This window comes from Mirounga leonina, unplaced genomic scaffold (genome assembly GCF_011800145.1).
Source record: "Mirounga leonina isolate KUSES-001 unplaced genomic scaffold, KU_Mleo_1.0 Mir_174, whole genome shotgun sequence".
In the NCBI taxonomy this organism is placed as follows: domain Eukaryota; kingdom Metazoa; phylum Chordata; class Mammalia; order Carnivora; family Phocidae; genus Mirounga; species Mirounga leonina.
This window is the reverse complement of record NW_023270451.1, coordinates 76,205,336-76,220,299: the sequence shown is the minus strand read 5'-3', so window position 1 is coordinate 76,220,299 and position 14,964 is coordinate 76,205,336. Positions and strand designations below refer to the sequence as shown.

Below are 14,964 nucleotides of genomic sequence, written 5' to 3'. Positions count from 1 at the left end.
TAAATCCACCCACCAGGGTACTATATAAATTTATACTAGCAGAGATAAATTGTCCAGGGTATATATTTGAGTCTAAAAAGCAGGTTATCCCATTTATAAAATGTTAATTCAATCTGAATAAATGAATAGCTATTTGAATGGATCGAAGGAGGGGTGGCAAGGACAGAGCTCCAGAAGTGTACTAGAAAGGAAGAGCTTTTTTTCCTGGATACTTTTACTTTTCTCCTTCTTACTTTTTTGTATTTGCATTTTCTACTGTACTTGCTTATATTATCTTTATAACTAAAACAGGTATTTGAGGGGTGGTAGAGTAGGAAAAACACAAATCAGCAATATAGTTTTTCCATTTGGGGGAAAGGAAACAGTAATTTAATCACAAAGACAAACAAAATAGGCAATTCCCCTATACCATCCCTGTCATTATTAGAATTCTGATAATCATATGTTTGAATAGATGTATCAAAATTTAACCAACACTTTATGGAAAGCATTAGGAGTTTAAAAATACAGTGTCAAAGCAAAGCATGAACTCAACAGATGTGATGAAATACTGGTTCAATATTATTTGGATTAGAAGACAAATGAGGTAGGTAAGAAAAAGAAGACTATTTACTCTGTATTCAAAGAGCCTCTAATACTAAAAGTTAAGAAGGCCAGAGAGTAACAAATATTGACCTTCTGGCCATAATCTCATAAGCCAAGAAACTCATCTATTCAAAGAGATGAAGGCTATGGGGAAAGTCTAAAACCTAAAGGGTGTGGGCTTTCTTTACAATTTTACTTTCAAATGATTACAATTTTCACTTCTATAGATTATACATGATTCTTTTTCAACTCTGCTTTGTCTATTTTGGTATTTTTTTAATCCTTCTTCTCCTTCTTTACATATTAAACAAGTTAAATTCCTTTATGTTCTAAACCCAATAAATCCATCACTTGCCCTTCTCAGGGATCTAATTCTTGTTGGATGTTTCTGCTGACTCTCACTCATAGTAACTTACTTCCTTATGTATTCTGTGTTTTCACATTTTAAGCTCATGTTTGACACGGTATATATGTGGTAAGCCTTTTGGGGCCTGGGATGAAACTGCATTTTTCCAGAGAGAATTTGATTTGCCATTTGCCTTGGGTTAATAACTAATCTAATATCCCTTTAAGTTATTTTCAAAGCTTGAGGACTTCCCAGGTCTTGTAGGCAGTGTAAATTAAACTCCTAAACCAGGGAAAATTCTCAGGAAGGACTTCCTTCCCCTAATCTAGAACTCAGGCCAAGACACCCAAGTTCCTTAATCTTTCTGCTGGTGAGTGGATTTCTTTTCTAGTCCTTTCTTTTACTAAACATGTTACCCTTTGAAAGTCCCAGGTTTACACAGAGTTTCAGTCTAATTCCTAACCTATATAAGGCAAAGATACCCCTATCTGCTGTGGTCTGAGAAGAAATTTAAAAATAAACCATAAAGTGATGGATGAAAATCAGCAAATGCGCCTAAAGGCAACCAAAGTTTCAATGACAGATTAACACGCTGGCAGCTTCTTCTTTGTTTTGGGACTTAGGGATTTCTATTATCTATTTGCAATCTCAACTATGCTTTTAAAGGATATTTGTTATATTTTATGGAACGCTTCTAACTTTTATTAGGTTAAATCTTACAATTTAATTCTCTGAAATAAAAGCGTTCTAGGATTTTTACAAAATTTAAAAATACCCTTCTTAAAAATACAGTACCTATCCACCTATGCCAAATACATATATCCTTTGCATCTTAAGAATGTATTTCAACATTCCCCAATTATGACTAATTAAAGATTTGGTTCAATACTTACCTTCACTTTGGGTTTAGGTGCAGGAATCACCTTTTTCTTTGCCCTAAGACAAAAGATAAAAAAGGAGGCCATTTCAGTAGCATTTAGGTCACCATTAGGAAATTAAAATATTGTCATTACATGGGTAAGTAACTTCTTATGCTATTTGGAAAACTCTATGAAGGAAGGAACTATATATAAGTGCTCAGTTTATATGTGAATATACAGTAACATTTCCTCCAATTTCAATCAACTGGAAAAAAGGCCAAACCATTAGCAAAATATCAATGATAGACAAAAGTTTTTTAAAAATTAAATGTAAATACTCAAAATTAAAAAAAAAACAAAACCTCAAGATAGGGTAACAAAGCTGCCTAAGGAGACTCACTTCAAAGAACTGGTAAGAATTTATAATTATTTATAGGAAAACAGAGCTTCAAGAAACTTTCAGCTCAAATTAAACCACAATTTGAGGAGAACCATTGTCAAGATATTGTAAATGAGAGATCATTTTAAAAACAAAACAAATCTTTGTTTTTAGAGAAAATTATTTTAATACAAAAATTCAAATAAAAAATGTCAAAATGACGGGGGGAAAAAAGGCAAGAAAAATACTATGTAACCTGAAACCTGTGGGAACCAGTATGAAAAAGTTTGAAGAAAATCTTATAGGTTCCATAATAAGAGAAAGTACTCCATGTCTGTTGAATAATTAAAGGATTAACAAGCTAAAATACCTCACACTGAGTATTTCTACTTCACTAAGTTGATATGTCATCCATTAAATTAACAAATATCTTGATTAAAATTGTCAGTCTACGACTTCATTAAGGCAACAGTAATTTTCAAAGTTTTCTTGATAAAGACCATTGGGGCAAAAGATGTCCAGGCCCACGTATCCCATAGATTTCCACTTTCTGATACAAAACACAAGTTAGTCATAGTGATAAAGCTACTAAAAAAAAAAAAAAACTGGGGAAAAGGATCTCTGTAAACATCTGCTTTAGGTTTAAAGGAATTACTCATACCTGAATTGTAACACATATGTGATTTTATAACTATGGGGAAATTAAAGGCCAGAAATATTATTGATACCAGTACCTATGTATCCCCTGCCCCAGGGTAACTAAACCACCAGCAATAAACAAGAATAGCAAAAACTGACAACCACAACCAACTCAATACAAATCTAACAGTATGCTAACAAAGTGTCCTTCCTAACAGTTGTAAAAATTTCCATTATAATTGTATAAAGAGACAGAATTTTGTAAGGTTACCCAGTTGTTAACCAGACCTCTTAGAATATTGAATTATAGTGACCCATAAATTCTCAGTAACTTGCTAATTTAATATTTTATTAACTATTACTACACGTCTAAGCTACAGAGCAATAGCCCTAAGTTGTAGGTAAAAATAAAATTCTTGAAGTCAACCAGTATTCACCCAAAAATATAACCACAAAACCCCCAGCTTTTTACTACTTCCTATCAGGTTAAAAGACCTTTCTTTAGTAATCACACCACTAAGGAAATACCTAGTTTTAAAAAGAAGGGAAAGAAATGAAGAATAAGTTAATTTTGTGGAATAAACTTTCACACTTTGACACTTTGCAAGGCAAGGCAGGGTAGGTATATATACGAAACCATCTTGGAATGCACAAGGCTGTAAGTTAGCTACATTAATGGTCATTAAGAGGGAAAGAAAAAGGACACCAAAGAACTGGAGGGAAGAAGGCCCAGGAACAAAGGAAACAATCAGAGCTTTCCTGTTTACATGGCTCCTAACTACCAAATCTCAGGCCAGCACACATTCAGGTTTTTGGAGACTAGCCTGAGAACTGTTTAATAGATAAATGTGTTCTTAGGTCTATAGAAACAGTGAAAATGATTTTTTTAAAAGATTTTATTTATTTGAGAGAGAGAGAGAAAGAGAGGGAGCACAGGCTGGGGGAGAGACAGAGGCAGAGAGAGAAGCAGGTTGCCCACTGAGCAGGGAGCCCGACTCGGAGCTCGATCCCAGGACCCCGAGATCATGACCTGAGCTGAAGGTAGATGCTTATGACTGAGCCACCCAGGCGCCCCTAAAAATGATTTTTTTTTAAAAAAGCAGGAACAAAATGGGAGATTGTTTAAATGCATGTTTAAGGGGTGCCTGGGTGGCTCAGTCGTTAAGCGTCTGCCTTCGGCTCAGGTCATGATTCCAGGTCCTGGGATCAAGCCCCGCATCGGGCTCCCTGTTTGGCGGGAAGGCTGCTTCTCCCTCTCCCACTCCCCCTGCTGTATTCCCTCTCTCGCTGCGTCTCTCTCTGTCAAATAAATAAATAAAATCTTTAAAAATAAATAAATAAATAAATAAATAAATAAATAAATAAATAAATAAATAAATGTCTGTTTAAGTACTACTTCAACTAGCATTTAAGAAATAGCACTTGTTTACTAAAGCATGTAAGGTGAGCAAAAATAAATGAAGAAATCTGGAGTCTGTTTTACTCACGGAGCAGAAGTAAGATGATTATGTACACTCCGGCTTTCCTTAAAAAGCATTCTGCAAAAGTTAAAAAGACATGATCATTTTTGTGTAACAGATAATGATAGCCACTTTCTCGTTTTAGTTACATAGTTTTCAACAGTCTATTACTTGTTCATTTATCAAATGAAAGTTATAATGGCACAGAGTAAATTCAATAATCTATTTTATGGGGAGTTTTATAGCACATTTATTTAAATCTTTTAACAGATCAACAGATTTTTTTTTATTTAAGACAGAACGCTTTAAGATGACAGAGATAGCCAAGTCTATTAATTTTAACATTCTTAACTCTTTAAACTTTAAATTGGGCTACTCTTAATTTTTGAGATACCACTCTACATTGACTATTTTCAACAGAACCTAAGGTTGGGATCATTTTTTCTACACTCTCCATTTTGTATTCAGTTCCTTATCTTCACGATACCCATGTGAAGTTCCCCCCCGCAAAGTTCATAACCATCTTCTCCTCCTCCCATTTCTCTATTAGCAAATTCAGGTGCAAAAAAGAAAAAGTGGTTGGCAAAAAAAAAAAAAAAAAAAAAATTACCCTTTATGTGTATCTCTGTATCTCCATGTCCATGTGACTAATTGTTTTGTCTTTTAAGTGCTTGAAGTTTTCAAGGCAAAGATCATCTGAGATGACTAGGTATTACCAAAATGAATGTCATATGTGTGTATGTGTATATAAATACATGTATCTTTAATAATAGCAATAATAAGAAAGTAAAGTAAAATCTAGGATGTCATATTTCTTACCTTGCCTGCATCCAGCCCTTAGGCCACAATGGTTTCACCTCTGTCTCCATAAAGGATTTAAGATAATCCTCAGCGGACTGGCTTTTATTTGGCTCTAACTCATAGCATCCCAATTTGATCTCAACAAGGTTACATAACAAAGTTCTAAACAGATTAAAAATATATATTTATATATAAATCTGACTGCAAATTGTGGAAAATTAAGCTTGAAACAGATTTTTTTAAAAGCACATAAATCTGACAGCAATAATAAAGAATATTATCTCAAGAATTCAGAAGATGACACGAAGATAAACTTTCCAACATACATCACTCATTGCACTACAGCCAAATCCCCAATATGAAACAATTTCCTTTGATACCTTTCATCTAGGCACCAAGGATTGAAAGGGATAGTCCTGCAGCCAAACCCTCTACTTGGGGTACAGAAATACTGGTAAAAAAGATGACTGATTACACAAGTATATGGAGTACTTCACCTTCTGAAACCAGTATGACTTACTTATTAGAAGATTAGCTTATAAAAAGTAGGATATGAAAATAAAAGTGAGAGCACTCTAAGAATATCAGGATGAAGTCAATCTTCCTTTGAATTTTTCCTACACACTAATCTTTGGTTGCTTCCAATCTACTCTTCCATTTACTATATATTCTTTTTATTAGAAACCTTAGTTCTCCATTATCTATTTGGTTAAAAGTGAAGGCTTCGGTTCAATTTTACCTGATGGTGTCATTCCAGTGGAATTTCTTTCTTGGTCCTATGACACGTTTCCCTGGTTTTTCATCATCATCTTCCTCGGATCCATTTTTTTCTCGTTCTTCATCTGTTTGTAACCTAAAAATGAAAAAGATTTTATGAAGCAGTTTTATTTTTTTTATTTTTTAAAGGTTTCATTTACTTATTTGTCAGAGAGCGAGATAGAGAGCACAAGCAGGGGAGAGGCAGGAGAGGGAGAAGCAGGCTTCCCGCCGAGCAAAGAGCCTGATGCGGGACTCGATCCCAGGACCCTGGGATCATGACCCGAGCCGAAGGCAGACACTCAACCGATTGAGCCACCCAGGCGTCCCATGAAGCAGAGTTTTAACCCAGCAGTGCCTATGATATGCTCCAGAGACACCTGTTAAAATGCTTAACTGAATGTTAACTCAAAAGGGAAAGTAAATGGGGAATCTATCTTTATACATAATACTTTGAAATGCATTATAAAGTGGTTTGGTAAACAAGGTCTTCAAACTGTAACATAAGGCCATGAATACTTACCTTTCGGTTCAGAAAATATTTGTGTCCAACTTCAGCCAGTCAAATTGGCTGACATGTGAAATGTCTGACCAGTACCACAGCTCTTGCTAGGATCACACCCACACACTGAATCAAGAGACCTTTTGCTTCTGACACCAAAGCAACTGAATAGGGAGTATTGTGTCATTTAGAAAATACTCAATTATACCATTTCAGTGGTATATGTGGATTTCTACTTGGTGAGAACGTCTACACAAGACCAATCCTTAAGAGCTAAAAATACTTCTCAAATGCAAAAGCCGGTCCAAAGAGAAGAGGTACATACTTGGCACACTTAGCTTGACTACGAGCTTGGCAGTCCTCCTGGTATTTAAATAGCTGTTCAGGCATCACGTTGCTAACAGCCAGTTTCAGTTTTTGCAGAGGTTCTCTTAAACGATCATCCTGAGGAAAAAATATACTACAAGTTTTTTAAAACACATTTACAAAAATTAAAGCAGATCCACAAAAGACACTGATTATGGATTTGAAATGTAAACATATTTTTTTAATGTAAACATATTTAAATGCAGACACTTCTTCTACCACACTGACTTTTCATAACGCATACTGGATATAAAATTAGGATGACCATACTTCACAGGCAATCAATGAGAATTCCAGTTTTTGCTTGTTACCCCAGCATAATTAATAGTGTTCCTTACACTTTTTTCTTAAAAATTTTTTGAGTTTAGTTGACACACAATGTATTCCTTTACATTCTTAAAAATGTCCCAGCCAATAAATTATATGGACACTTTAAGATTAAATAAAACAAAATCTACATTGTGCAGACTACTGCTGGTTGATACCCATTATGGTGGGGAACCAGTACCATAAGAGGAGATACTGCTTTGCAACACTGGAACATAGGATTTGGTCTGGGTGACTACCAACAGGATGTTGACATCCTGTTCTGTCATTTATTGTTCCTAATTGTGACTTATGCTGCAAGCAAAAATGCAAGGTCAAGGCCAAAGAGAAAGAGGAAACTGGAAGACTCTTGCTATTTTCATACATACCAATTAATAAATATTATTGCACATATGACAGTGTCTGCTATAAAAACTCCATTAAAAGAAATGTGAACATCCAGTATCATGGTTCCTAGGTGATCACTTCGTAATTACGTAGCTGAGACTATCTGTCTGGGAACAACCCAAATATCCATCAACAGTAAAATGAATGAATTGGGATATATTTATAGCATGGAACACCATACACACTGTACGGCAAATGTACTCCAAAAATGGAGTTCACCACATGTAAAGACATAGATAAATCTGAGGTGCATAATGTTCAGTGTAAAAAAGCAAGCTGCAGAAGAAAAGTATGGAGACAGTATGACTCCATTTATATGAAGCTCAAAAATATGCAAAATCAAACAGTATAATATTTAGGGATTACAAGTACACATGATAAAACCAGATAAAGAAAAGCAAGGGCTAAGACAGATGTCTTCCTCTATAGCCAAAAGGGATATTAAATAACTCCAAACATCAAATATGAAATGTTCCTTAGAAAATATCTTATAATGTATAAAAAGTCGTTCTCCTGCCTCTATATCCTTTTTTACTGGTACCCATTTCCGTCATGTGATGGTACGGCAGTAAGCTCCAACTGTCAATGTCTGAAGGGGCCAGGCACAGACACAAAATCTGTGACCTCAAGTAATTTCATTTATTTCTCTGCTTTAAACTGACAAAGAATTCTCAATTCAAAAGAATTTTTTTTTTTTTAAAGAGAGAGAGAGTGGGTGCATCCAAGCATGCAGTGAGTTGGGGAGGGGCAGAGGGAAAGGGAGAGAGAGAATCTTGAGCAGATAGATTCCATGCCCAGCACAGAGCCTGACAAAGGGCTCAGTCTCACAACACTGAGATCATGAAATGAGCCAAGACCAAGAGTCAGAACTATTTTATTAACAGTTGTGTAACACTTACAATAAATAATTCTATGTCTCTCAGATCACATCACTAGTGGTCCAGGGCACCACATTCATTCCCCCATTAGAGCCATGGGGGGCCTTGGACAGCCATGTTGTGCTATGTGACTCCCAACCTCTGGCCAGAAAAATTTTGGTTGACTCAAGATAGTATAATCAGATTTTCTGACCCAAGAACTTGGATTGGGATGAGAGGACTGAGTCAGTCTGTGTGTGTGGCTTTTCCGTGATATAAAACCTTGAGAATACAGCAATCGTATTTTCAGATGCACATAAAAGGATAAAAATGAGACACGGGGATATGGGTAGAGAGAAACAAGAGTTAATCCAAATTATCAGTTCCCTTAATTCCATAAAATACCTTTATTGATAGAAAAAAATGTTCTTTTTTGTCTTAAACTATTTAAGTTCTTTTCCATTACTTGCAAGTTATAAATATTTTAAAAATATATAATCAAATAAATCATAAAGGGAAGAGTAATCAGGACAGTGAAGGTACTAAAAACCATTTTACATGAAGTGAAGAAGGGGACATAATACAAGCTTTCAAAAACATGAAAGCTGTGAAGGTGACAAATGATTAGATTTATGAATGGACTCAAAGGCAGAATTAGGACCAATGGGGTGGAAAGCACCTGAATTTGTCCCAGTGCATGGAAGAATTTTCTGATATTACAATGAAATATGTTTCTGACCACAAGAAGCATTCAAACTTGGACAATTACTTATGGGATGGTAGGGGAGGAGAATCTAGCAAAACATGGATGATTACACCAAAAAATCTCTAAGTTTACATGTAACCCTGTGATTCTTTCCACTGGTTTGTATAATGTGGGTGTGAACATATCTGCATAGATCCATTTCAGTAATAAAAAAACTGAGCTATAAATCTGTCAGATATTTGTTGAGGGCAAAGTTGTGTCAGCTGTGGAACTGAAGTTAATTTACCAGTCCAAGAATCTATGCCTTAGAAAACATTCTCATCTAGATTTATTAATTGTTGAAAAGTTTTTTTCAAGAGATCCAATGTGCCTTTGGTAACTCCTACAGTTATTCAATACATACAATAAGACTATAAAGCAACTAATATGCCAAAGCCCCAAACAGAAACCAGTTTCTTTAAAGGCCATAAAACCTCAGATACGGATAGGATTTTCCTTGTCTCACCTGGACGTTGAGATGTAACTTCTTTAGACGTTTTACCAGTGTTTCTTTATTACATGGCACAAAAGCTTCAAGATGGGAGTAGACACCACTACGAATGCCAGGGCCTAGTTCCTGTAGCTGTAACTCAATGCTGAACAAAAACAACAAATAAATAGTACAGAATTTCTTTCAGGTACCGATACAAGCAAGGAGGCAAAGGCAGTGCAGTGACTCTTCTTTCGTTTTATCTTTGCATGATTTCCTAGACAGTATTTTTCAAGGAGAAAATAGAGAGAGAATTTATATAACCATAAATAAACTGGTGAATAATTTTTTGAAGAACAGGGGCAAAGTCTACATTTTTGGATAAAACACAGGAACTCTACTAAAAGCTCATTTCCTCAAAGAGATATTCATATCCTCTCTCCCCTATTGCAACTGCTAAGCTAGAGAGTTACACAGTTTCGATGAATTTAGAATATTTTTTCCTTACAGGTGTTTGAAAAAATTGCAGATTTGGAAGAGGTGAAGCCCTTCTGGCTACAGATACAGACTGTTTTTCATCCATCCTTGTCTCCATATTGTGCCTGCACTGCACAAACTAGATATTTAATAGTCTGTTCAATTTATTCCAATTCTTCAGTTCCTGTTTCCGTTTGTAAATTAGTTTTTTTAGACCAAAAATAAGTTGTTAAATGGGTATTTAACTTAATAGTTATTTAAAAAAAAAAAGGAAAAGAGTTTTAACAGCCGCCATATTCTCAGCCAGACAAGTCTACTAATAAATAATTGAGGTTTCTTCCAAGATGGAAGACACTGTATCTGGCAAGTGCTATTGTAGAAAGATAGGAACAGATGTTAATTTGAAGGCCAAGACCAAACTGGGGCTCTTGGCAACAAACTACGTCCAAATCACCACATTCTCTTACAAAAGAAGGGGCAGATAGATTTAATAAATAATTTTCACAAATAGAAGATGAATCCAAAGATTCAATTAACAGCTTTTGGGGAAGAAAAGAAGCCCTCCCATATCAAATATGTCCCTCACCTACAAGATACACTGTAATTTCAGAAACAACGAAATGTGGAAAACTATGCTCTTAGCACTGGCAATAAAAATTCTTGGTATTAGAGAAGTCAAACACATATACAAATGGAAAAATGCTTAGAATCCATAAGAACCAGAAGGTCAAATGCAGAGGATCATAAGGGAAACAATCACTACTGTCATGAGTTCTGTGTATAAACATTTGGTTAAGTAACATTATGTGTGGATCTTAATTAAAAGTCTAGACTCTGGGTAGGGGGCTTTCTAGGCTTACCCCGTTATTAAAGATTAGTTGCAGCTGAAAATAAAACAGAAACTCCAAGTAGTAAGAGAAGTAAGAACAGAGTGACTCAGTGACATACTTATAAAAATCAGTGGTTTCCAAAGAGGCGGGGAAACTCAAAAGCACAAAGAGCTGACTCCCTGCTCCTAAGCCAATCAGAGAAACGTTTTAACCCTAAAGGTTACGGATTGTATCAGTCTATCACAAACATAAACAAATTCCTACCTGAGAACAGTATAATTTAAGCACCCATCCCTCACACATTTAATTTTTTTTTTCCCCTAAGAATTCCAATCTTCTAAGGTCTAAGAAGTACCTAAAACACACGGTAATGAAAAGTTTGAATTTCAGTTATTTTCACATTTCAGGGAAATAAAGTTTCCCCTAAAGCAACAAACTTTCCCTGAGCCTGCCTCCTTATACCCACCAGGTTCTTTTGCTTCTTTAAGTGAAGTCTATCTGCAAAGCAGATATCCATGCATGAAAGTTATGATGGATGGGTCTCAAACCTCTCATAATAAATTATGAACATGCGATCACTACAGGCTCTAAATGGATAAAAATATACTGGGACCATCTGCTGATAATGCATTAGAGGACAAACACTGGACTTTGTGAATAAATAAGCTTGAAACCCACTATATTTATTTATTTATTTATTTATTTAATATTTTTATTTATTTATTTGACAGAGAGATAGTGAGAGCAGGAACACAAGCAGGGGGAGGGGAGAGGGAGAAGCAGGCTTCCCACCAAGCAGGGAGCCCGATGCGGGATCACGACCTGAGCCGAAGGCAGACTGCCCAACAACTAAGCCACCCAGCTGCCCCTATATCCCTATCTTTACAAGGGCTCTCATTTGCCTCTGAGGAAGCCTCCAAGAAACGCAACATAGGAATCCCTAGCTGAAGCAATGGTCAACTTTATAAACAGGATTCTTCTGGCTCAGGAATACTTAGTCTTACCTGCATTTTCACACAGAATTTTAGAAACAGTCATTTCCCCATAGTTGATATAGGACTTATTTTCCTATCCCATCAACTCCCTCTTTTTATATTTATTTTTTTAAAGTTAAGCTCTACACCCAATGTGGGGCTTGAACTCATGACCCCGAGATCAAGAGTCACATGCTCTACCAACTGAGCTACCCAGGCACCCTTCTCCCTCTTTTTAAAAAACAGAATATTGGCGGGGGGGGGAGGGGGCCTGGGTGGCTCAGTCGTTAAGCGTCTGCCTTCAGCCCAGGGATCAAGCCCCGCATCGGGCTCGCCGCTCCGTGGGAAGCCTGCTTTTCCCTCTCCCATTCACCCTGCTTGTGTTCCCTCTCTTGCTGTCTCTCTCTCTGTTAAATAAATAAAATCTTTTTTTTTTTTTTAAAGATTTTATTTATTTATTTGAGAGAGAGAATGAGAGGGAGGAGGGTCAGAGGGAGAAGCAGACTCCCCGCCGAGCAGGGAGCCCGATGCGAGACTCGATCCCGGGACTCCAGGATCATGACCTGAGCCGAAGGCAGTCGCTTAACCAACTGAGCCACCCAGGCGCCCTAAATAAATAAAATCTTAAAAAAAAAAAAAAAATAATATAGGGGCATCTGGGTGGCTCAGTTGATTGTCTGCCTTCAGCACAGGTCATGATCCCGGGATCCTGGGCTAGAGCCCCAAGTCAGGCTCCCTGCTCAGTGGGGAGTCTGCTTCTCCCTCTCCCTTTGCCCCTCCCCCCACTCATGCCCTGTCTCTCAAATAAATATATAAAATCTTAATAAAAACCCAGAATATATATCTCATTCAATCAGTTTGAAAACACTAGTAAAAGAAAAGCTGGGGCGCCTGGGTGGCTCAGTTGGTTAAGTGACTGCCTTTGGCTCAGGTCATGATCCTGGAGTCCCGGGATCGAGTCCCGCATCGGGCTCCCTGCTCGGCAGGGAGTCTGCTTCTCCCTCTGATCCTCCTCCCTCTCATGCTCTCTGTCTCTCATTCTCCCTCTCAAAATAAAAAAAAGAAAAAAGAAAAGCTGACTAACTCCAAGTGAATTCTGGAATCTACTTAATTTCCTGAATTCTTCCTCAAGTATTCCAAATATCTTACCAATACTGTCCACATAACAGAACCACTAAAAGCTAGAAATTGAAGAAAGACTTAGGGAGCAGTAACCCAAACACAAAATCCAATATAATTCTTACTTTACAGCAATAATTCAAAAGCCTGTTGATGTGTCGATTGGTAACACACGAGAGGGATGTAAATCCCTCCTGCCCCTGAACAACTTTAGAGCAACTGCTGAACACAACTCAGGCTGGACTGGGATCACAGGCAAAGAGTATCAAGATTTTGTTAGCAATGTATGCTTGAGGTAAAGGGGCAAATAGGTGAAGAGATCAAGCTGTCAAGCTGTGTATCTGCTGATCCAAGTCAAATTCAATTAAGCAAAAAGAGAAAGGTTTCCTATTCCAACAAACTCACCCCTCTTTCTGCCCAGAGTAAGGAAGCAGTGGTGAAGCAGAGCCAATACACCTGGACAATTTCATAGGAATTTACTACCCAAAATAATTACGTACCATGTGCCCTTAGAAGATCGATTCAGTCCAGAGAACCAAGGGATGTTTGTTTAGGGAAGTAGAAACAGACGCCAGGGGCATAAATAAGTGATTAAAATGGAGAACATTAAACTCTGAATACTACGGTTTTATAGAACTGGAAGCACACTGTGTGAAATAAAAAAAAAAAAAAAACAGGCTCCAACTAGAGGATTTAAGATAGACACAGGGAGGCTTAAGGGAAGTCTGGTGGGGGGTGGGGGATACCTAGCTGGCTCAGTTGGAGAAGCATGCAACTCATATCTCAGGGCCATGAGTCCAAGCCTCACATTGGGCATGGAGCCTACTTTTAAATAAATAAATAAATAAAATTTAAAATTAAAAACATTTTTTAAAGGCGGGGAGGGGCAACTGGCCAGCTCAGTCAGTAGAGCACGTGACTCTTGATTTCAGGGTCATGAGTTCGACCCCCATGCTGGGTGTAGAGATTACTAAAAAAAAAAAAAAAAGAAGAAGAAGAAGAAGAAAGAGAGAAGCCTGTTAATGGAATGCTGATATTCTGCTTATCTGAGATGTTATGTCCCAAGGAAGGTCCTTTCTTTCTCTCAGGGGAGAAAAAGTCCGTCCGTCTTACAGAAGAGTAAAATAAAAAAGCACTGTGTCAGTCATAGGAAAAGGACCTGATCCAGTAAACTTGGGGCTCTCTAGTAGAAAGAAAAAGCAGCCAGTCAGATTCCTGATTAGGGAATCTGGGACAGCTCCGATGAGTAATGGTTACACTGTTTATTGAATCTGGGGTGTAAAAGGAGCTGGTGCAGGCAGGAAGCATTCGCCTCGCTTCCAGGCAGACAGAATCAATCTGAAAATCCCTGGCTAAAATAAAGAACAGGAACAAGAAATTCGTCTGTCACCATACCAGTAGCACACCAGGTTATGTGTTTCATGGGTCCATGGGGGACAAAAAAGATTTTTTAAGTACTCCGGAGAAAGAGAGATTGCACTTAATTAAAATAGTTATCAAGGGGGAGGGGAAAAACAAAAAAAGAAAATAGTTATCAAAGCAAACCAGTCCATCATCCTTTGTATCTTATGAGAAACTACCTCCAATATATATTTAAAAGACAGGACTCACAAACAGTATTGGAAACACTGCTTGTGGATGTGAGGGTGATCTGGCTGCGACATCTGTCACCCCATTGATCGCCAGAGTTGATTCGGCTGATCTGGCTGGCTAGGCGGGTGTCCCCTTCCTCCCTCACCGCTCCATGTGTGTCCCGCCCGAAGCTACGCGATCGGTCGAAGAGGATGACCTTCCCCGATAGAGGAGGACCGTTCTTCGGTCAAGGGTATATGAATAGCTGCGCTCCCCTGCTAGAACCTCCAAACAAGCTCTCAAGGGAACACTGCTTGTTTCTTTGTATATAATACTACTGAACCACCAAAAGCAGGCACACATTATTTTCATGTGAGAGGAGTAAAATCTGCTGCTTTCTCCAGGATTGCTTTTTTTCACCCAGTTCTGCTTGCAGCCAATTATACACTCCACTTCTAAAACCAATGGTCAAAATTTATAAGCCAATAGGTTTACAAGGGCAGCTTACTGGACCACAGTCTTAGAAGCTGCAGCTTCCTTAGTATCACACTC

At 37.5% G+C, this 14,964-nt stretch overlaps 1 protein-coding gene across 1 annotated transcript in view; it reads right to left on the bottom strand.

Annotated features, from left to right (window-relative positions):
* UBN2 (ubinuclein 2) overlaps positions 1-14,964 on the bottom strand; it is a 73,619-nt gene that overhangs the window by 22,800 nt on the left and 35,855 nt on the right. Inside the window, exons 8-13 of the mRNA XM_035021202.1 lie at positions 9,477-9,606; positions 6,654-6,772; positions 5,810-5,923; positions 5,089-5,232; positions 4,297-4,347; positions 1,825-1,867 (exon numbers count right to left, since the gene is read on the bottom strand). Of these exons, the coding sequence (XP_034877093.1) occupies positions 1,825-1,867; positions 4,297-4,347; positions 5,089-5,232; positions 5,810-5,923; positions 6,654-6,772; positions 9,477-9,606 (601 nt within the window). The remainder of the gene's footprint in view (positions 1-1,824; positions 1,868-4,296; positions 4,348-5,088; positions 5,233-5,809; positions 5,924-6,653; positions 6,773-9,476; positions 9,607-14,964) is intronic.